This window comes from Macrosteles quadrilineatus, unplaced genomic scaffold (assembly GCF_028750875.1).
Source record: "Macrosteles quadrilineatus isolate MER2022 unplaced genomic scaffold, UCM_ALF_1.0 Scaffold_3__2_contigs__length_128488019, whole genome shotgun sequence".
In the NCBI taxonomy this organism is placed as follows: Eukaryota; Metazoa; Arthropoda; class Insecta; order Hemiptera; family Cicadellidae; genus Macrosteles; species Macrosteles quadrilineatus.
In genome coordinates this window covers 103,902,485-103,924,696 of record NW_026542596.1, presented here as the reverse complement: position 1 = coordinate 103,924,696, position 22,212 = coordinate 103,902,485, and the positions used below count along the sequence as shown (strand labels likewise).

The 22,212-nt window shown below is 34.0% G+C and overlaps 2 protein-coding genes across 3 annotated transcripts; one reads left to right on the top strand and one right to left on the bottom strand.

Moving 5' to 3' along the window:
• The first annotated feature begins 1,427 nt into the window (after window positions 1-1,427).
• LOC128988599 (gastrula zinc finger protein XlCGF8.2DB-like) lies at window positions 1,428-12,954 on the top strand. The gene is made up of 5 exons (XM_054410021.1): window positions 1,428-1,527; window positions 4,454-4,520; window positions 5,295-5,378; window positions 6,520-6,822; window positions 8,762-12,954. Exons 2-5 carry the CDS (start codon window positions 4,473-4,475, stop codon window positions 9,368-9,370), a joined length of 1,044 nt encoding a protein of 347 aa, XP_054265996.1. The 5' UTR covers window positions 1,428-1,527; window positions 4,454-4,472; the 3' UTR covers window positions 9,371-12,954.
• A 25-nt stretch (window positions 12,955-12,979) lies between these two features.
• On the bottom strand, window positions 12,980-18,911 carry LOC128988601 (apolipoprotein D-like). 2 transcript variants are annotated; one of them, XM_054410022.1, is made up of 6 exons: window positions 18,813-18,911; window positions 16,686-16,800; window positions 15,908-16,130; window positions 15,023-15,180; window positions 14,448-14,593; window positions 12,980-13,453 (listed from the first exon to the last, which is right to left on the bottom strand). In XM_054410022.1, the coding sequence occupies exons 2-6, from the start codon at window positions 16,797-16,799 to the stop codon at window positions 13,405-13,407; spliced, it is 690 nt and encodes a 229-aa protein (XP_054265997.1). In that variant the 5' UTR covers window position 16,800; window positions 18,813-18,911; the 3' UTR covers window positions 12,980-13,404. The 2 variants fall into 2 exon arrangements, with proteins under 2 accessions (XP_054265997.1, XP_054265998.1); XM_054410023.1 differs by having other exon boundaries at window positions 16,686-16,806; window positions 18,813-18,868.
• Between the last annotated feature and the right edge of the window lie 3,301 nt (window positions 18,912-22,212).

Here is a 22,212-nt window from a genome sequence, read left to right as displayed (position 1 = left end):
TTTTTTTCACTATCAGCAAGTTTGGTTGGTTAGGTTAGGTTATGACAGTAACTGCCGGACGCCTAATCCACGTCCGGTTACCGGTCGCGTATCCTCTGCGTATATTGAAATGAAACTGTTCTAAATTAACCTGACCAACCAAACTTGCTGTAACATTTTGAAATTCCGTTTGATAGCCTATTCCCCGCGGATGCCTTTTCTGTTATCAAATGGAATTTCGAAACGGTAACTTAGCCTATACAACAAGTTTGGTTAGTTATGTTAGGAAGAATAGTTTCATGTCCTAATCCAATATATAGGCTATTTGCCTAAACTAGGTTAGTTCATAATTTGTAATTTAAATGTGTTTGAAGATATTAAAACAGAAAGAATACCAATCGTGAAGTAAAACAAAAATATCGATATATCGAAAAGAAATCATCGATAATAACGAATGTTCCCTTTAACAGGAAAGTACCTTTATTTGTTTAACGAAACGGAAAAACAAAAAAATATTGTTTACAAAAAAACAATTTTTTTAACAAAGTTTTATTTACAATCGACAGTATTTTACATTAAACTATAAGTAAAAAAAAATTGGAAAACATGAGTTAGCAGCTAAATAGCTTTAGCACTAACAAAAAAAGCAAACAAAAGAAATTTCAGAGCTGCTGTACAAATCGAGTCGGAAGGTATCAAACATTTTCTCTTTTAAGTCTGTAGACATGTTGACTGTTGTCTAGGAGGTTGAGGGCCAAATGGTTCGGAGCTTGGAGATGTATTTTTTACTGCAGCTCGTAACTTCTTCAGTAACAAATGGAAGCACTTGATTAAATGTTTTGAAGCGATGAAGTTTTACTGTTTAATTAATAATTTAATAAATAATACGTATTATTAGAAATACAACAAATGGAGTGCTCTAACACGGCCATCTTAACTAGGCGGCTGTGCCTCTAAACATGACCTCCAGAGGTTCCATATGGAATGGTTAACTTTCTGAAATCACAACAACGCACGGCGGCTAAGCTAGATATAAAATGTATGTATACATCTATATTCACATACATTTGAAATTTGAAGATATAAGATAGTAGATAGTAGATATAAAATATATAGACCATCTTATATCTTCAAATTTATATATATTAGGTTTAAGTAAAAATATATATATATTTGAACAAACTGTGTTTTTGGCCTCTGGGGACTTACAAATTAAAAAGTAAATTGGAGGGGATATTGAATCTATTTACATAGTTTATATCGTTTAAATTCAATATTACTGTAAAAATATTGGGATTTTCCTTCCACCATGGGTTTTAGCATGAGATATTTTTCTATATTCAATGAAGATTGCATCGCCATACAATCTGGCAATGCTGGATGACTTGAATACTTCTGCTCCTTCATGGACAAAAGCGTCTTGTCTTAGAAAAAAACTAGTGTCAAATTATCAAGGTTAGTTAGTACAGTAAACTGTCAACTCCAAAGTAAATAATAACAATACAAATAAGTGTTTACACTAATTCATCAATGCATCACTGCTTTATGGTAAGAATCGTTGTAATACAGCATAGTTTTATTTTCTTATTGTCAGTCCAGAGTACACTTAACCTAGGAATCAAAGAACGTTAAACAATTTTCTTCATCTTTGGCAACTCTTTGGCCGGCGTCCTTCTTGAAGACCTTGTCCAAAACTATACCCTTCTAGAGAAAATGTGTTCATTTACAATCATTGCACTGCTGCATAACAATATGAAGGGATTTTAAAGGAATATTATTTGTAATTTAGTCTGGTTGGAATAACTTATTCGCTGGAAATCAAGATTTAAAACTAAAAATTCATAAGGCCTATTTTGTGTTCAGCTCAAGGTTAACACTAGCGATTGCTTAAATCATCCTTTCCTTTGGAATGAGTCTTGAATTAGATATGATACATTTTCAAAGATTCTTGTTTAAAGCAATAGAATGCCATCTTCAGGGTCAAGAATGATTCGACAAGCCTTGATAGGTAAAATATTTACCTTGAATAACTTACCGTCTTCTTGGTCATTAAACCATGTCATCTAACCAATATCAGAATGGGAATAGGCCTAGACTCTGTTAACACGTTCACTGCGAGAATCTTTTTTGGCGGGACGGTCGGAAATGCGGCGCAGCCTCGGCGCGCCGGTGAATCAGTCAACGCAATAGCATTCAAATATTTCAGTCTTGACAGCGGTATAACAGCAGTGGTAATGGGGCTGTGTTAACCCCCATTGTGAGTGGACGTAGTTCACTGAAAAACTCGCAGATAGCAGCACTGCCTGGATCCGTAGCCAATATCTTTGTAATGTGGCTCGAAGAGAGAAAATCCCTGAAAATGAGACAAAAAGCGTTGCCAGACGGGATTTTAAGGGAAATTTTAACTTACTACCAACCTAAACTCAACATACACCAAATTAAAGTCTAGGACCAGCACAACATGCTGACTTAGTTTAGGTGATACCCGATAAATGCGGAGGTCACAGTAGACCAACTTGTATAACACTGCACCATGACTCCGACCGGAGTCCTACGCACGCTGTGCCAGTACCTACGGCATGACTCCGATCGGAGTTGTCAGCAGCGAACGTGGTAATCAAGGTAGCCTAAATCTAATATCATTGAAAACTTGAGAGGCTATCGGAGAAAGACCCCAACAATATAGACCATAGGATACTTGGCATGGTATTCCAGGATAAGATAGGATCTAGATACACACTTCTGATTTAATTTCACTGCTATTTAGTTAAGTTACATTGCCTTCTGAGTAGAAATATTACTATGGTAAGAGTTTTCTTTGGAAAAGTTCATCATGTGCACTATAGGCCTAATATTCACTATTATGTGCAAGTATCCTATCTGAGTTTAGCCTCAAGATGAAACCCCAGTACCTTGACACAACCACCCAAATCAGTCAGGGTATGGAAGGGAGTGCACTTTGGCCTGTTGATTTTAGAGTCGTAAAAGCTAAAGCTTGTTTGCTTTTTAAATGAAACCTCTACCCTAGGATGCTCGCCATTAAGAGGAAGACATCAGCAGGATAGGCTCGTTATTTTATTTATTTGTTCAAACCGTTGATATATGACATTACTAATTTAACACTTTTACCGAAACCCTTGTCAGTCTGACAGGCCCATGGGAATTTTCAGAAAGCGTATGTTGGCAACACTGTTTACTTGGGAGATTCCATTCCCCAATACCATCCCCCCTTTTCCTCCCCTACCTGTTGATATATTGTTCAATTTGCATGGGTGCCGTGACTTTGACAGGTTGTCTGTTAATAACAAGCCCATCTCAGAAGCCCAGCGTTAGTGTATTTTAAAGGGGGTCTCACAGGCCCAGGGGTTCGGTTTGTGTGTTTCTAAATGGGTCCCATTATTTTCAAATGAGGTCTCACAGACCGGGGGTTTCGGTTAGCATCAGCCTGGGCAGGGTGTTGGTATTAGTGTTAATAGAGTAAGTTTTTCTCAGTAATCTATTACCAGGGTTATCGGCAACACTTGCGTTAAATCATTATGTTAAAAAACACCCACCTCTACCACTTAGGTACTATATGCTTCTTTCCTCGAAATAGCCTTGGAGTGTTTGCTAGAATTATTGCACTCGCTCTGTAGGCCCAGAGTTTTCACAACAAGATCTAAATGCAGTTAAAGGATTGTATGGGATCACAGAGTGTGAAATCAACAGAGTATCTTCTGCCAGTACAGCAATGACCCCAATTGTGTCAAAAAATTTCAAAATTTATATAGGCTTATTATTGTCCATTCAAGAAATACACGGCCCGTACACAGACAGTGTTATGCACAACTTTTGCCACAATGTAGATGGCAACAACTTTCATTTAAATACTTTTTCCTTATACAAGTGTTATTGTGTTCAGAAAGTGTTGCATACCTACTTTTGCGGGATTCAACAGATTGAAATGTTTTGTATAAATACAATGTCTTACTCACTTTCAAAATTTAGAAAACAAATCAAAATTTTCTTCTACCTAGGCTATGTCATTTTAGTGAATTTCCCTATAGGGAAGTAGCTATTACCGTAGGTGGCACAGTAAGACCTAGACCAGGGACCGATTTACTTTTCATTTTGATGTCCCCAGAGGCCAAAAACACCATTCGTTCAAATTTTAGTGAGTTTCCCAATAGGGAGTTTGCTTGATTATGGATATATTTTGATCCAACTTGGCAAATTTATTTATTTAATACTAAGCTATTAATATTTTACTAAAAAATACACTTTATAAGTTTCCTTGTAGCAGCAAACCTAGGTATTCATTAAACCTAATGATTTTAAATAGATTTAATTAAAAATTAATTCAGACAAATTGAAATTCGCTTTGTCGGCAGGTTTGCTGCGGCGGGGGTATTTTGTACTACAGTTGATTATAAAAAGATCCTCAATAGTTTAAAGTGTCTTAAGCCCATAACAGTCTATATTGTTTTTTTTACAGACAAACCCAAACTTCTAAAATGTCTTGTTCTACAAATTCTCTAATGGATGTCAAAATAGTTCTTTCCGTAAGTAGCATGAATAATTGTTCCTCAATATCTTATTATTTAACATATTTGACTACCAGGGTCAATATGTCAATTATCACTCTCGCCATCTTTGTGGTATCACACAACTAACTAAGCCTATCAACGCAAAATTAATAATTTTTACCCAAAACAGCACAGAGAATTGGATGATATGAATATAAGATATAACCAAGCTAAATAAAGAGGATGTTTTAAAATATACAACTAATCCGATACCTTTAGGGATTTTTAAAGTTGAATTATTTCACCATTTTCATCATAGGCCTACATATTATTTTGTGTTGCAGAACTGAGCTAGATTTTGTTTTTGTAAATCTTTCACAAAGTTCAACCACAAATGTAAAGGCTCAACAAGCCCTTAGGAGTTATTTTTAAGGTTGTTTCACACACGAGCTTTTCTTACTATAAAGTACTATCCGCAGTACTATCCTGATAATTAGACCAATTCGTGTACATAATCTGCTTATAGTGAGAGAGAGATAGAGTAACGCGGCACTGCGCCACCGCACAAAGCTCATTTCGGTGGGAAAATTCGAGTCTAATAATTATTCTCCATAAGCATGTTGCTTCTTATAAGGTTTGTATTCATTGGTGTAATGCATTTGAAACTGAAAAACTACAGGGTTAGTGGAGAATGGGGAGAGATTCTATGTGTAGCTTCGCTACTAAGACCATCTGAGTTAATGGTAGTTAAAAGTCCATTACAACTCAAAAATTTACCAAACCAATTTACATTTTATTTTTTTTGTTTAGGATAATAATGCTGTTAAAGAAGAACAGTGTAATCTACCCAATGTTCTTGAGGAACCCAGTGTAAACAATCAGCCCAAGATTGAGGTAAGCAGTTATACATAGATAAAACATACTCCCAAAGTAGATTTCTCATCCTTATGGATCAGCTGAAGACAGTTTCATCCAGTAGACAGTAGAGGTCGTGTTTTGTTTACAATTTGTATCTAGTTATTAGAGCAATCTAAAACCTCGTTTATACAAATAAAATGATCTAATTGTAAACAATAACTCGCCTCAGTTATATAACCAATTAGGTACAAATCTTGAAATCAACCCTAAAATAATAGAAACTAAATTTCATCGACCCAGCGATCAGTGTACAGTAGACTCCCTCTTATCCGGACTCCTCGGGACCGAGGCCAGTCCGCATAACGTGTTTTCCGGTTAAAGCAACGTCCCCAAAAACTCGTTAAAACAGACTGTTTACTGTGATATTCGACTTATATTTAGGAGAGCATTGTATTTAGACACGTGATCACTGGTCTCAAATCTGTCCCACGAGAACAGTCGTTTCAGTACTGCCCGCTTCCTGCTGATCTAGTCCGGTTATACCAATGTGCTGATAAAAATTGTCCGGTTAAAGAGATGTCATTTCCGCCGAGTATTGTCCGGTTAAACCGATGTCCGGTTAAAAGGTGTCCGGATAAGAGGAAGTCTACTGTACTTGGACGTGAACTAGAGGCGAAAAACGAGCTACAAAATTATTTATAATGGGATGAGAAGTCTACTTGTGTTGGTTAGTCTATGGCAGTTAGTTCATAATGAGTTGATTGTTTTTAATTTGTATACTTCCACTAAAAATATACTGACATATCCTAAATAAAATCAATGCCAGTTTGAAACCCAAAAAGTGTGTGTTTACAATGATTAATTAAACTTAAATCAATATTTTGTCTATTGGCCTACTTAGTTAAAAAGTGATAACTTAATTATGTATGATGTGAGCTATGTCTGTTTATGTTTAAGTAAAACTTCCATAAGCATTTTAGCAAGTTTTGTTGCTGTGAAATTGAGTATATAATGTATTTAATCTACAAATCTACTCAACTTTGCAATACTTTCTGTAAGCAAAAATACTCAGTTTAATTCCTGAAGTCATATCTTTAATAATGGAAACAACATAGAGTACAGATACTGTATATAATTTGTATGATTACTTCTTTGACCTAAACATTGTGCATTTCAGATCAATGATAGATTGGTCAGTAATGGAAACAACATCACAGCACCTTGTGATATCAGCAAGATAGAAAATGAGTTGAAAAATGAACCGAAAAGAAAACCGAGTAAAAAAACTGCTAGTGGGTGTTCAAATTTAGACAAAAAACATGGAAAGAAATCAAAACATAAAAAGTATGAAAAGCCAAGTGATCAGATTGTAAAACTTTATCCTTGTACATCTTGTCCCAAAGTATTTCAACGACCGTCTAGTTTTAAAGCTCACCAGCGCACACACAATCCTTTGACTGCAAGACCATTCTCTTGTATGGTAAGTGAAAATGAAAATGTTTGAAATGCATTAGGCTATACCAAGGGTCTCCAACCTACTGGTACTGAGAAATAATAATTTGTATATTATGCATACACAAATGATCGTCAAAGTCGCGGAAATTTGTGAGCGTATCTTGTGGTCTCGACGATACCGTGATCGTCACTTGCGATCGCGGCAGCACTCGTGAGCATATTGTGCGGTCTCGGCAATCCCGTAATATCGTAAAAGGTTTGGTGTTGTGTTAACCAGTGTTCTCATCAGCCCTACTTAAAAACTGAACTACCATTATAGAACAAATAGGGAACCCGTGAATCATATTTTGTTGAGGAAAACTTTGTGCTTAAATTAGAGTAACTTTCTGTGAGTTATTATAAACTACTTATTACAAATTGATTTTATTAATGTCTCCAATTGCGTTGGTAAGGTTCACATACATTTCTGCTCTCAGTTAGTTTTACCTGATTACTGTACCCTACTTCTAATGAATGATAAACGTTCTCCTTCAATTCGAGTAATCATGTCTAAAATATATTAATATCTAAAAATCAGGAAGAAAATGTAAAATTTCACTGCTGAGACGGAGATATTAACGGTCTGGCTTGCCTTTCCTCCAAAAATTTACAATGCGGGCCTTGTGTTTAGAGACCCCTGGGCTATACTATTAAGAATATTTTTGTAAAATGTATTGTACTGAATTTTTTAGTTTGGATTATAGATGTTCATAGAAGAACAGGAAGTATTTAGGTAGATTTCATAGTTGTTTTATGTTATCACGTTATACAATTCGGAATAATTGTTAATTATTTACAATAAATTAGACATATTATTAAAATTATCTTACATTAGCATAAATTATAGGGAAATAGCAATTACTGTAGGTGGTAAAACCTAGGCCCGCGACCGATTTACTTTTAATTTTGATGTCCCCACAGGCTAAAAACAAGTAACCGTTCAAATATGTGTTTTATATGTGTCCTTGAACATGATAACTCGAAGATTTTTGTCAAATGTTGATGAAATTTTACTTGAAGTGTAGGGTGCGATAAACTTGAATGAGTTTGTGAACCATCAAAATCTGGTCATGGGAACAGGGTATTTTGGGATTTTGAAATGTCCAAACAATTTTTTACCCTTAATAACATGGAAATACTTAATTTTCAATACATCCATCAAGCTTTTTAAAAAAACAAATCATTTAATATATCAAAGCGTTGTTGTAAAATTAAATTTTAGGGAGAAAATTCCAAAAAAAAACATAAAACTGTAGGCCTATATTTAAGTTTTATTTCGAAACGACATGGTATTTTAGGTGAGGTCAATACTTAAGTATGATAAATATTTTTGGGCGTCACTCACCTTATTGAAATCAGGAGAACGCAGTCCTTGTCATATCACATATCACACACAGTTCATTGCACATACGCATCGATGATAAGAAATAAAAATAAAACTTAATATAAAATCTCAGACTAAAGTTTTCAACTCCGATGTTTCGCCGCACCAAAATAAACGTGCGGCGTTTTCAAAGTTATTTTTCTCACGCAAACGTGAGCGCCTAACAACGACTGACCACATTTAAGTTTCTCATGTCATTCTTATGGAGAACAAGAAAACTGTTGTAATTTGCTTGCTTACTTATTTCAACCCACTGTTTAACATTTGGACAAAAATCAATTTTTTGCCTTTCCTGTAGCAGCAAACCTATGTACTTATTAAAGGTAATGTTATTTAAATGGGGAATAAATATGGCCTGCTTAGGGAAATGTTTTAGTAGGAGTCCAATCAGAAGGATTGAAATTCGCTTAGTCTGCCTGTTTGCTGCGAGCTTTTCTCGAATTCACAATCAACAAAGATGTTACCTACATTGCATTTCTTATTTAGCCTTGTACTATCATCATCACTGGCATATTGTCTTATGGTTACATTTCTCATGCAGGATTGCAAGAACACATTTATCTACCGGTGCCAGCTGAGAGATCACATTCGAACACACACTGGAGAGCGGCCATTCAAATGTCACAGTTGCAGCAAGAGCTTCGCCCGCAAGCCATGTCTGGTTGCCCACATGGTCACTCACTCCGACACACAACCGTTCCAATGCGACGTGTGCTGCAAGCGGTTTGGACGTAAGTACAACCTGGCCAAGCACATGCAGTCACACTCGGGTGAGCGACCGTTTGGGTGTCTCAGCTGTTCTCGTCGCTTCAAGTGCAAACAATCACTGGACAAACACCATCGCATCCACGAGCTCAACATCTACTCTTGCGCCGTTTGTCACATGAGTTTCGATACCAAACGACATCTTACGCAGCACAAGATCAACGAACACGTCAGCTATAGACCTTTCACATGTCAGATTTGTCAGAAACCGTTCATATTTAAATCACAACTGACGTATCACATTAAGGAACACAATCTAGAAAGACCTTATTCCTGCCGTAAGTGCAACAAGTCTTATTTTAAGAAGGGGCATCTTTTGTCTCATATTAAACAGTATTGCGGTGATTATGAGTCTGAATCTCAAATCAAAATGGAATTGTCCTAAGCATAGGTCAGATCTTTTTTTTTAGTTTGCATTACAATAATTATGTTTTAAAAACTTTTATTTGAGATCAAGTTGTTTGACAACACCTTTTTATATAGATTTAGCAAAAATCACAGTAAAACATGTGACTTTTATGAAGATTATTCCTGGATCATTTGGAATTCTATCAAGGCAACGCTAAATTAACAGGCCGCAATGCTCCTCTGATATGATGTCATCACAGGCAATGCGACGGCAATGCCTTAATGTTTTTTTTTTTTAGTTATTTTTGTTTTCCAAGAAAATATTAATACTATCAGCTGATCACAAACGGCAAACATTGCGTCATTGCCGTCACCTTTGATGACATCACGCCAGAAGAGCAATAAGGCCTGTTTATTTAGTGTTGCCTTGCTTCTATCTTAGGTTTAGTTAATTAACTCCAAAGATAAAGTTTTGTAAAGCTGAAATTAAATTTTATCACTCATTTTAATTTGTGGATGTTTATTTTTTATGTGTATTTAAATTATTATTGTTAAGATAACTGTTAGTTACATTTTTAATAAACATGTGAGATCAGTAACCTAACATTTAGAACTATGCACATTAATGGAACATGACAAGCAAATGTAGATATGTAAAATGGACTTTATTATACCGGGTGCTGAAAAAAGGTTGGACATAATTTGCGTGATATCTTGGGTCAAAGAGAAAACCAAGAATAAAACTAATTACTACATAACTTTGCTAACCAGATATCTGCCATTTTGTATTTTTTAAATAAACCTTTTTATATTTGGACCGTTTCAACTGATCTCTATGAAATTTTGTATGTAAGGTAGAAGACCAATGTAAAAAAGTTACCTTAATCAAATTCAAAATAGCGGTCATTTTAATTTTTTAAATTTAAAACTACATACTAAAATATGGTTGATTTGATGAAGAAATGTCAAGAATACTACTTGTATTTAGCATTCAAAATTTTCTATCAAACGACTTCAATTTCAAAGACATTGAATAAACAATAACTGAAATATCACAATTTTTAATTGCAGCATGAGGGCAAACCCGACTAGCTTAGCCTTAGGCCAGCCGCACACTGATGCGACATAGACTTCAGATGCGTTGTTTTGTCTGAAGACGTTTTTGGGTGTTTTTGTGATCGACTCAATATTTCGTCTGAAGCCAAAACGCGGTCAGACAAACAGTTCTGCGCGTGCGCGGAGGGCGGATACAGTACAACTTATCTATATATTGTAATAATTTTTCTTACAGTTAGTAGTAGTTCATTTTGGATTCATGCAGGAAATAATAAAACAATATTTTAATTTTAAATATTTCAACTTATCTATATACTGTGATAATTTTTCTTACAGTTAGTAGTTGTTCATTTTCGAGTTATGCAGCAAATAATAAAAATGTTATTTAAATTTCAAATATTTCAGTTAATACCTTACTTTTTAATAATTTTATTTACGGTTAGTAGTCGTTCATTTTAGATTTATGCAAAAAATACATAAAATTTATGCTCCCTTCCTTCGTTTATTTCTGCAAGTTGTTTAAAGTTCCACAACATAATTGCTACGTCCACTTCCTCATCCATTTTATTATCACCACACAATCTCTGGCTTTTCACAACACTGGTCTACGGCTGACTGAATTTAGTTTTCCCTCCTGTTTTTGTCTTTTGTCTGAGACCACCGCACAAAAATGCGAAATTTTTGTTTTCCGACAAGACATCTTCCGAGAAAACGATTTGTCAAAAGACGGTTTGTCTGATCAGTGTGCGGCCGGCCTTATTCTACCCCATTTTAATCCCAGCTGTAGCCAGTTTTTAATTCAAAATGAACTAAGTTGAATGAGTCACTTGTAGCTATAGTCTAATGTTCTATCTTTTCACTTAGTTTTTGTTAACCTACAGAGTGGCCAAAAAGTCCCATTACACAATATTGTAACATGTAGAATGAAGCCTCACTCTCCCTTCCCTACCAATTGAATTCATCTTTAGTGTAAAGGGACATTTCGGCCACCCTGTACTGTGATGTAGACATGTTGCAGTTTACAATAATTTGTACTTTTACTTTTTCTTGGTTCAAAAGTTGGCTTATTTTACAGAAATCACCAATTTATATCAGTGCCTTTTGTCAGTGGCCCTATTCAAACCATGTTAATTGTTATTCTTAACCTTGCTACAGATTTAACATGCGAATTGAAGTTCTAGCTCTATCAATAGTCAAAGGTATAAAAGGGATTGAATTTAAATAGTCTATTAAAAACCCTACCCTGTTTGATAAATTCCGGCATTTTGCTTGAAAATTCATGATCTAAGTTTTTCACAGAGTAGAAACTATACTAGACAGTGTTTTTTTGCCTTAGTGACCTGATTTATAGAATAAGTGCCATACAAATTTTTTAGAGATTAAGTTTTATCTTTTGACTGACTACCCAAAAAATATTAGATCATGAATATTTTCACCAAGGTTCTTAGCAACCAGCACTGTCCGTTTATTTGACAAGAATTAAGGTTCATATTTGACAAAGGCTAATTATTATTAATGATAGATTAAATTCCAAAATAATGCCCATTCTACACGAGTGTGAAAACTGCGACGGAATTCCCAGGTGAATGCGCCAAAATTTTGTGCAAACTACATATGGTGGAATCCCCATCGCGTGGAGTCTGCTTGAAACCCGTTGAACCATTCTACACAAGGTGGTTCAGACACGGGATGGATCTGCTCGGGCCCCCAAATGATGACAGCACCCGGCATTTTGGCCCTGAATGTAATTTGGGCATTGTTAAACAATGTGATATGGTATTTTTTTTAAATGTTAGTATCCAATTATGTACTCTATGTATACCTTTACAAAGCTATGTACAATATTTATTGTAAATTATAATAAAATAATATCAGTAGTAACAACTGACACCCAATCTCATTTTCAGTATATGCATCTCACATTTTGTAAATATATTTTTTTTCAGCACCAGACAATGATATTTTTAAAGGTCTCACAATTTAGTGCAATTGTAAGAGAGTGTGAATGATAGGAGTTTTAAAATACAAGTATTACTTAGATTATTTTGTTCTGTGATGTGTACACTTTTAAGATTTATATAAAGGCTATGCATGTAATTATAAAAATAAAGACTACTTACATTTTACAAATACTGTGTCCATAATTTTGCCATATCAAAATAAGTTAAAGAATTGTTATTAAAAAATATTTGCCTTATTTTTGTTATTATATGTTAAGCAGGTGTTTGACCACGGTATCTACGGTATGGTCCACAAGAGTCTGCAGTTGAGGAGGAGCCTATTTATCACATGATTTTGAAGGAGCCAATGAGGACAATGGACAATGAAGTGTTGCCAAATCTAATAATACCAACTGATTAGAAAATACTGTTAAGTATATTTTAATTAGTGTCAAAAATTAGTGAAAGGGCGATGTCGCAACGTCACGCTAGTCCAGTCATGCTATTGGCTGCCACCAACTGCAGACTCTTGTGGCCCCTAGGACAGTCATACACTAATTCATCGCAAGTAAAGAAAAAAAAAATAAAGAAAATGTTATGATATACAGTATATTATAATGCCAAAAAAGAGGATAATGAGTAAAACAAATGTTTTAAAAAAGGAAGTATTTTATTTTACCATACTTATAAAACAGTATATACACTATACAGGTCTAAGTTGTTGGTCTTAATACCAACAATTGTTAAACAAATACATGATTAATAAATCCGAGTACAATTAATAATTAATTTCATAGCAAATATGCTTAGTCATATTAGACAGATCAAAATTATTTACCATCCTAGATATGGTTTATTTGACTATAGTTCGGACGCTTAGAAAGCGACCTCCTCTAGCATTGGTTAGCATTAGCGCGCAGGCCGTTTTCTAAGCAGTTGAACTATAAAACTATGATTTACTATAATTATTTCTAAATATGAGTAGGCCTAGATCAGTCTTTAGTATGAGCTGTACATTTGTCTTTTTCTTCTATCAGCTAAATGTTTCTTTTGATGTTGATTCTTGTGCTGTGATTTAGAATAGCTCCTCAACCACTCTTTCCCTTTCTCTTTCTTCATCAGTACTGTTCAAAACAAGTATTTTTAGAATTGATAGTATATTTTATCACTAGGGCGTAAAGTGACTCTTTTCGACCCAAGCTAAACAATTACGATCGAGGCAAAGCTGAAGTCTGAAATTGAGCGAGGGTTGAAAAGACACTTTTTGCCTGTGTGATGAACTTTATTTTTCATAATATTGCATAACAAACCAAACCAGAAGTCAAAAATGCTTTCCATGTAAAGAAAACCACTTTAAACTACGTCTAGCTTGTTATAAATAATGTTGTGAATACGCAGTTGTTCAGTAAGTGATTCAATAATTTTGTCTATTACGATTGTGTTACTATACATTATACCATTAATATATCAAACTATAAGCTGGGACTTCTTGACAAGAATGCAAGAATAAGCTAAAACCTTTACCTAATAAATCAACTGATAAATATTTTCGATCCATGCTATTGCTACAATCAAAATTTACAACTTTTGCAACAACTGGTTTTTACTCCCTTGGGACTAAAAAGGCTTTTTACTCCCTGGTAACTAAAAATGCTACTTTAGACCTGCAACACGAGTATAGAACACTTATGATTTGCTGCAGTATGACAAAAAACATTTTAACAGATGGACCAAAACAACTCTATACTATAAACTAAAACTGTAAAGCCGAAAGTTTAAACATTTAAAGTTTTTCTGCATCCCTTTATTCTCACCAGATTTTTTTTACTAAGTTATATCATTCATTTAGTCTTGGGATGGATTTGTGTTGAAATCTCTACCAGCCTCATCTGAATGCCAAGGAAATCATCCAGTTTTGAGATTAGATCAAAAATATTTTGTTTGATTATTCAGTTATAAAGTCAAATGGTTTTCATTCTCGAAAAATAAGAGAACATATTTTATGATACTAACAATATGTGTCAATACTCTTAAAGACATAAAATACAAGGTCAAGAGAATTTTGTTTCACCCTTTTGAACCATTTGAGTCTAGTTATGCATTTGTGTAGTTAGTTACCTTAGACGATTGTGTTCATCTTCTTCGTTTTTCTTCTCATTGACGTTAATATCGACAATAGATTGGCCTTTGCTTGGACAGTTTGTCTGATCAATGGTGTCAAGCTCTTTAAGTTCTATGCCAAAACTACTGACCATACTTAAGATCTGTAAAAAAGTTGATGTTTTAACAAAAGTTATTTGTAAGCATGGCACATTCAAATTAGTAATCTTGTATTTCTCTGGTTTAACAAGCAAGTTTACTAATTTGAATGTTGGGTCAAATCCCTTTTTACAAATTGTTAAAAAATCATATTACATGTATAAAATTGTGTTATATTAGTGTAAACGTAAATATACAAATAGTGTAAGATGAAATTGAATAAGTTTATGTTCAGGAAGACATGCAAATAAGTTAAGGGACCTAACAAATACGGTATTTATTAGTTTTGAGCAATACTGATTTTGAGGGTCAATTTATCAGAATAAATCTTTAAAAAGGGATGTGAACTATTCTAAGCATAGCAGTAAAGATTTTTTTAATGAGGTGCTTTTTTATGTATCTATTATCATCTTTATAAAAACACCCAAACTTACCTTGTCATGGTAAGCTTTGTCCAAAGTTTGGCCACGGGAGAGGATGGTGACTGATCTACGGTGTCCGAGTTTGAACGGTGCGTTCTGGCATGTGAACACAGCTCCGTAGTTGGTGTAGTCAGTGTCAAACACAGTGTAAACTGCACTACCAGCTACACCTACGGATCATGCATAAACACCCTTTACACACTGTATCTTATAAGTAATGATGTAAAAGTATATGTTAGTGTCTTATACATGTTTTACATAAGACAGTTACATTAAATAGTATTGGAAGACATATTTCAACAATTGCAATCCTTTAATAGCACAATAGAACATTAATAGAACAATAAATAACTACTTATTTTAAAACAAATTACCTGGGGACCGAGCTTTGCTTGGGGAAACTCATTAGTTTACTCTGAAAGCAGTTTAGTATTGCATATACATTAATCCATTCCCAAACTCCACACTGCTCGCCTTTACTACTTCGGTCACCACTCCCTACGTCGTGGACCTGTTTGCCCTCCTTCCCTATACCATTTTAGAATTGCAGATACATAAATGCCACAGACAGTTCCCACACTCTGCACTGCTACCTTCGCCATGTTGGCAGTTCTAACTGCAGTAAACACGTTTTTAGGCCAGACATAAACTATTTACAGCATTTAAAGAAAATCGTCGAAGCCGTTTTTGAGATCTTTATGCAAGCAATCATACATACAAGCAAACATTGCTCATATTAGAGTATAGGATATTATTTTTAAGAGGGCATAACCTAAAATCCTTAAAAGCAAGAATCTCCAAAAACATCTTCCTCCTTGTTGAACCATGACACAAACCTCATGGAAGATTGATAGTTATCTAAATGTATTTGCTGTACAAGATGGTTTGCCCACTTACTGAGAGGGAACTTGACGATCATCTCAGCTGGGGTGGAAGGGGAAGGTACTGACAGATGTCCTAAGTAGTGGTATTTGTTGTCGACATCGGCCAAACCGAGGACAGGATGTTCTGACACTTGCTCTAAGTTAAACTCTTCAGGAACAGAAGATGGGGTGAAACTGTACGTCAGACATCGGCTAACTGTATGAATCTTCTGAATGGCATACCATTTTCCTAGAAACTGTAACATTTTTTTGTTAAAAATTATTAGTTTTATTTGTTAATGAGTTAAAACGTAAATAAATCCATTCAATGTTTACAGTGAAGAATAAACAATATATTGTATCGGATAAACATCCATATTTATTGTTATTCATCTGATATTGCAGGTTCTCTCTGAAACTGTACCCTTAAAGTTAAATATCAATATATATAGGTTTGAAAAGTGGTTCGTAAAATATGATCCATGTTGTAAATCTTTTCTGTGATCTGAGTTTGGTACTGTACTTCAATACCTCAATAACCAATTGACAAAACAATAAAATGGTAAAATATTTGTTTCAAAGGTAGATAAGTGAATTCTCACTGATGCACATGTTTTTTATTTTATTTAGCAAAATATCTTTTTAGGGAAGTAACTGTTAACAAACTCTGCATGTTAACTTAGATCAAGGACCACAATCATTTATCATACACTTTTATGAGACGTTTTAGTAAGGAAAAAGAAAGACATTTTTCTTCAATTTAAATTGAATGATTGTCACAGCTTATACAATATTATGAAGATGTTTCTAACCTTTGACATGTCAAATGCTGGAAGAGGAGCAACCGTTGGACAGGGTCCTAGGTGATAACTATGCCCCTGCACCATAGCAGCTGATATGGCTAGTACTACTAATCTTGCCAACATTCTGAAATTAAACATCGTAGTTGGGAAGATTTGCCTTATCTTTCATTAATATCAATTAACAGGGACTATTAAAAATTATCTTCTGTACCAACTTTTAATCATGAATAAATGCATTATAGCTTTATAAAAATGTATACATATTATGTTATGTACCTATTTTATTATAGTAGATAAGAATAAACCATCAGTAATGGACAAAATGTTGTGCAAATGGGTATTTTGTCTGTATATTGCCGTGCCAGTGAAAATTTTATATTTTTTTAGTTAAGGAAACAGTACAAACAAACATTAATCCTAAACTGTTCATAGATAGATACTTATTTAAAGACGCAACAGCCTATATCAATCAGACTTTGAATTATTAGTCGGTTGACCCCCTAGGCAAAAAAAAATATTTTTTTTGTATTACTGATATATAATTTGAGACCCAAAACATTGAAATATATTTAGTACAAATTGAGTTAGGCCTATATATTTTTTGGTAAATGGAAGACAAGTATGTTTTGCAGGCAATTAGGGCTGCAGGACACACTGTTGTTGTCTTTAGACGATTACCGTAAAACGGGTTTTTTTTCCATATAATAAGGTACATTTTCCCAGTAACCAAAAGAGATATCTTGTTATTATTTTTTTATTGTTCCTTTTTTTAAGTGCACATAAACAGACGAAGAGATATTTAAAAGGTTTTAACTACCGCAAAATAACAAATAAAATTATTTCATTAAAAAACATGGATTTTTTTATTGTATTGAAAAAATATATTTAAAAAATTAAAACAAAAAGTAATTTTAATATATCTTAGTTAAAGTGTGCCCAGCAAGTTTACTTATGAGGAGAAAAAGAATAATTGCAATATCTTTAATAGTTTTTGAGAAAATGTACCGTACCTTGAATTTGCTTAATTTGACATAGGGAAGATAGAGCCAACCGACTCCCCTTAAACCTACAATCTTCAACAAAAAATTGGCATGGAGGTACCACTAAATAACTTGTAATAATTAACACCACAGGTTAACGGTGAACGGTGAATGAAACCTTAACATCTAAACTGTTTAACTGCTATGCTATAGGTACAGCATTTTGTTATCTAGATAAGCATTCCAAATCACAGTTAAAATTTCCTGATAAATCTTATTATTGTAATTTTATATTCATTCAAGCACTATTTATGTCCCACAACAAAATATAATAAAACTATTTGTGTGACATCATAACAATGCAACAATTTTAGTAGCCTACATGTACCGGACTACTCTGTTTTTTTGTTAAGATAGGAAAGACCCCTGAAAATGTAATCCAATTGGCCATATCAAGGTTTTTATTAGAAAATTATTTATGACATGCTTTAGGATTCCTCAAAAGCAGTAGGCCTACATCAAGAAATTATTTCTGAAAAAAATACAGTAATCAAAATAAGTGAAGGTATGTACAAATAAATGTAAAAAAGGCAAATTTATGTTACACTGTAACACAGTTGGAAACTTTAAAATTGTATTGTCTTGTATCACGAATGTCCGAAATGTCTCAAACAGTTTATTGTTAGTCTAAAAGTTATTATCTGATTATAATTTTTTTATTTTTTTGCCAGTTTTATTCTCAAGTTATTTATTTTTTTTAGCTTACTCAATACTCTTTGAAATGGCAACCATACGATGTCCATATCCAAAGTTATCATCCGATTATTTATCATCATATTACTGACTTTCACTGTTGTCTTGGTTTGGTTGGTTTGGTACTACTTTATTGTATTTTTTTGATCATCATTTATCAGCCGGGTGTATTGTTAGATGCTCTACTGTTAGTACTTAAATACTTAAATACTGTTAGTACTGTAAATTTATACTTGATTGCAAGATTAATTTAGCTTCTCATAACAAGTACCGGTAGTTTTTATCATTTTTTAAATGTAAGAAAACAGCTAGGCTAATCAAATTCAAACCTTTATTTCTATTAAAAGTAGGCCAACTATATTAGACTAAATAGTAAATCAACAAATATTAATCTTGATCTTACCTTAAATCAACACAAAACTTGATGTTATTTGTCACTTAGAAACTGAAGCACTGAGTCACTGAGTGAGATCGAGATGAACAACAACAACAGAGGCAGCCGGTTGCAGAATGTCTAGCCGAGCTATCTTCCCAGTACAAATACTTGCTCTGGTTTGACGTCACAGCACAGCTGAACTTGTTTCTGACCGGGTATTCCCTGAGTAAACTGGCCGGCCCATCTGGTTGGGTGGGCCACTTTTCCTCATTGCCATTGTTGAGATCTGCTTATCCACACGTTTTTTTATGAAAGTCCATACGGAAAGTAGTTAACCAAATTAGATCATCTTTGCATTTATTTGGCTACAATAATTATTAGATCTAAGCCTACTCGCTTTTGTCATAATATTATAAGGTTAACTGTAGGCTATTCATACAATACATTAGAACATTGTTTAAGAAGCATCATCATTATCCTGTAAAACATTTTTAGCTAACAAAAAAGTATTACTTTTCCGCCCATTATCTTGAATTGTCTTCATAGTTAAGAAAAATGTTGACCTTTTCCAAAATCTGTGTCTCTCACCTCCTATGGGTTGAAAAGCAGGTCCGATATAGACATTCAATCAATTACATGTATCAGTCTCTTCAACTCGCTACCAGATCAAGTGAAATCTCCTCCAAATTCCAAATTTAAAATTATCCTGAAGAATTGGCTATTGACAAATCCATTATATAAGATCAAGATCAAATATTTTTGGATGCAATTATGAAGCATGGCCCATATTTATTGTACCTTAGAATAGGAATCTGGAAGGTATATCATTGATTTATTTGCTTGCTCGTGCACCGGCATATATTTATATTATACATTTATTATATATTATTATTATTTATTTATTATTATAATTATTATTATTATTTATTTTATTATTTATAAAACATCATAAAACCCGTAAAAAAACATAAAAGGGTAAACGACAAATGTGTTGGTTTTAGGTCTAAAAATTAAACAGTTAACTCTCTCTGTAAAAACGTTTACATATTCTTCCTTCAGAAATGGTACCGGTATCATATTCTTAATGTCATCTTTCTTCTCTTTTTTCATTTTGTTTATAGCATACAAGGACTGTGGTAGGTGTTTCAGAGCATCTAGCTGCACATTTTCTTTAAAACTTTTATTTTTTTACATGGCTCCAATTCACTGAATGCTTTTTTTAGGACGTCTCTTCTTAACTTCTACTAACTCTGCATCGCCACAGAAAACATACTACTATAATATGTTTTCTGTGGCATCGCCCATTTTAAGTATAAACTCACGTGTACACCTCTACCAACACTGCCAGAATAGCCTCAAAATGGGTTGTAAAGACGCTTGGCACATAGCCCGGTTTTCATTTCCTCAGCTGATGAAGTTGACCCATGCGCATTCTAGCGGCCACTGTTTAAACGTATTGGAGCTATTGTTTTGCAGATAACCCGCTTTTTAACGTATTGGGCTTGGCAGATAGCACATATTTTGACACTTAACTCATTTTAGCGAATTTCCCATATAGGGAATAAGCTATTACCGTAGGTTTCATGGTAAGACCTAGACCCGGGACCGATTTACTTTTTCGTTTTGAGGTCCCCAGAGGCCAAAAACACCATCCGTTCAAATTAATATATATATTTATATATGTGTCCGTTAGCGTAATAACTCGAGCAAAAATTATCCGATTTTGATGAAATTTGGTACAAACGTGTAAACCTACGTTTATTCGAACGAGTTCGCGAACCAGCATAATCGGACCATGGGAACAGGGGTTTATGGGGGGTTTTATGGGGTAAAAATGGGGTTTTCCCATTGTTTAGCTAAAAACAAAAAAATTTGTATTTTCTTTCTCAACCATTTTGTCGAGCTTAAAAAAATAAATAATTTAGTATATTGAAGCGCTGTTGTATGCCTAACGGTCATGGAGAAAATAAAAAATAGTGTAATTTAAAATTCCCATGTTATTCTTATGGAGAAAATGAAAACTGTTGTAATTTACTTGTTTATGGATATAGTGTTGATAAAATTTGGCAAATTTATTTATTTCATCCTATACTGTTGACATATTGTCAAAAACACTTTTACCTTCCCCGTAGCAGCTAACCTAAGCACTCGTTAAATCTAATGTTATTTAAATTGGGAATATATAACTTATGTTTTATTTATGGAAATATTTTAGTAAAAATGTAATCAGACAAGTTGAAATTCGCTTAGTCTGCAATTTTTTAATTGTCTACTTGCTCAATGCTCATTTCAAACAACAGGTAAAATGGGTATTTTTGGAGAATTAGACAAAGTTTTAGGAGTTAATATCTTATTTAAAAAGTCACCTAACGGCTTTAAAAATGTAAAATTTTCCTGGGGGAGGACCCACAGACCCCCCTTCTTTCTTTGGTGTGCTCCACACCCCCACAACACCCCCTTGATACAACCGCCACTAACCAGACCCCCCCCCCCAAAAGTTTGTCCCGGCTACGGCCTTGCTTGACCAAAAGATTATTCATCTGCAGAAGAAGTTCATTGTGCTCTTATTGTGTCTAATAACACCCAAACACAGAAACCCTGCTTAAAAATATTACCTTTCTTGACAGATGATTTACAGTGGCCTGTTACGGACTGTGGTCCACTTGCTCGTGAGGTATTTTAAAATAACACTACACTTTGACTGTAAAAAATTAATTAATAAGTAATTGATAAGGCTGAGCAACTGGACATCCGCATGTTAAGGAATTCCAGCTTTTAACAGTTACCCCATGACCAAATTTTCTCAAAACTATGTTCGAAGGTTATTGGCACAGAAGTACAGCATGTTGACCGACGTGATGAAGGAAAAGATCAAACTTTCACAGCTTAAGGGTGGACTTTTGAAGTAAGAACGTGCCTTCTCAACAAACAGATATTTTTCCTCAAATAAAAGCATAGATTTAATCTGCATTACACTGATGAAATCGCAGAAGTGTTTACCACAAAAGATCCACCAAAACGATTTTAATAATATTTAAAGGTTCTTCCAAAAAGAAGAGATACCAGTTAACATACTAATAATAACTTTGATCACGTACTGTATCGTATGGGAAATATTTTATTCATGGAATGATCAACCATACTTTGTAACTAACGCAATAGTGCCAATAGTCATTATTATTTTTACACTTATTACTCATTAAATAATGCTAAATGCTCAAAATTTGTATAATTTCACTCTATTTATCACAGTAAGATAAATTAATGTAAGCCTTAAAGGGACCATCGATTTCAACGGGCTTCACCTAGTTTTTAATTAATTTGTTATTTAGTTTAATTTTTAACCATCAGGTTATCAACCAAATACCATTTGGTATTTAGCGTTGGCATTTTTAAATATGTCCAAGATTGGACATTACTGAAGAGG

Excerpts from the sequence above, each read along its gene's own strand:
- LOC128988599 (XM_054410021.1), top strand. The coding sequence starts at position 4,473 with ATGTCTTGTTCTACAAATTCTCTAATGGATGTCAAAATAGTTCTTTCC. Across the intron at positions 4,521-5,294 it reads ATGTCAAAATAGTTCTTTCC|GATAATAATGCTGTTAAAGA; the intron begins GTAAGTAGCATG and ends TTTTTTGTTTAG. Across the intron at positions 6,823-8,761 it reads CAAGACCATTCTCTTGTATG|GATTGCAAGAACACATTTAT; the intron begins GTAAGTGAAAAT and ends TTTCTCATGCAG.
- LOC128988601 (XM_054410022.1), bottom strand. The coding sequence starts at position 16,799 with ATGTTGGCAAGATTAGTAGTACTAGCCATATCAGCTGCTATGGTGCAG. Across the intron at positions 16,131-16,685 it reads CAGCATTTGACATGTCAAAG|TTTCTAGGAAAATGGTATGC; the intron begins GTTAGAAACATC and ends AAAATGTTACAG. Across the intron at positions 15,181-15,907 it reads GATCGTCAAGTTCCCTCTCA|GTGTAGCTGGTAGTGCAGTT; the intron begins GTAAGTGGGCAA and ends CATGATCCGTAG.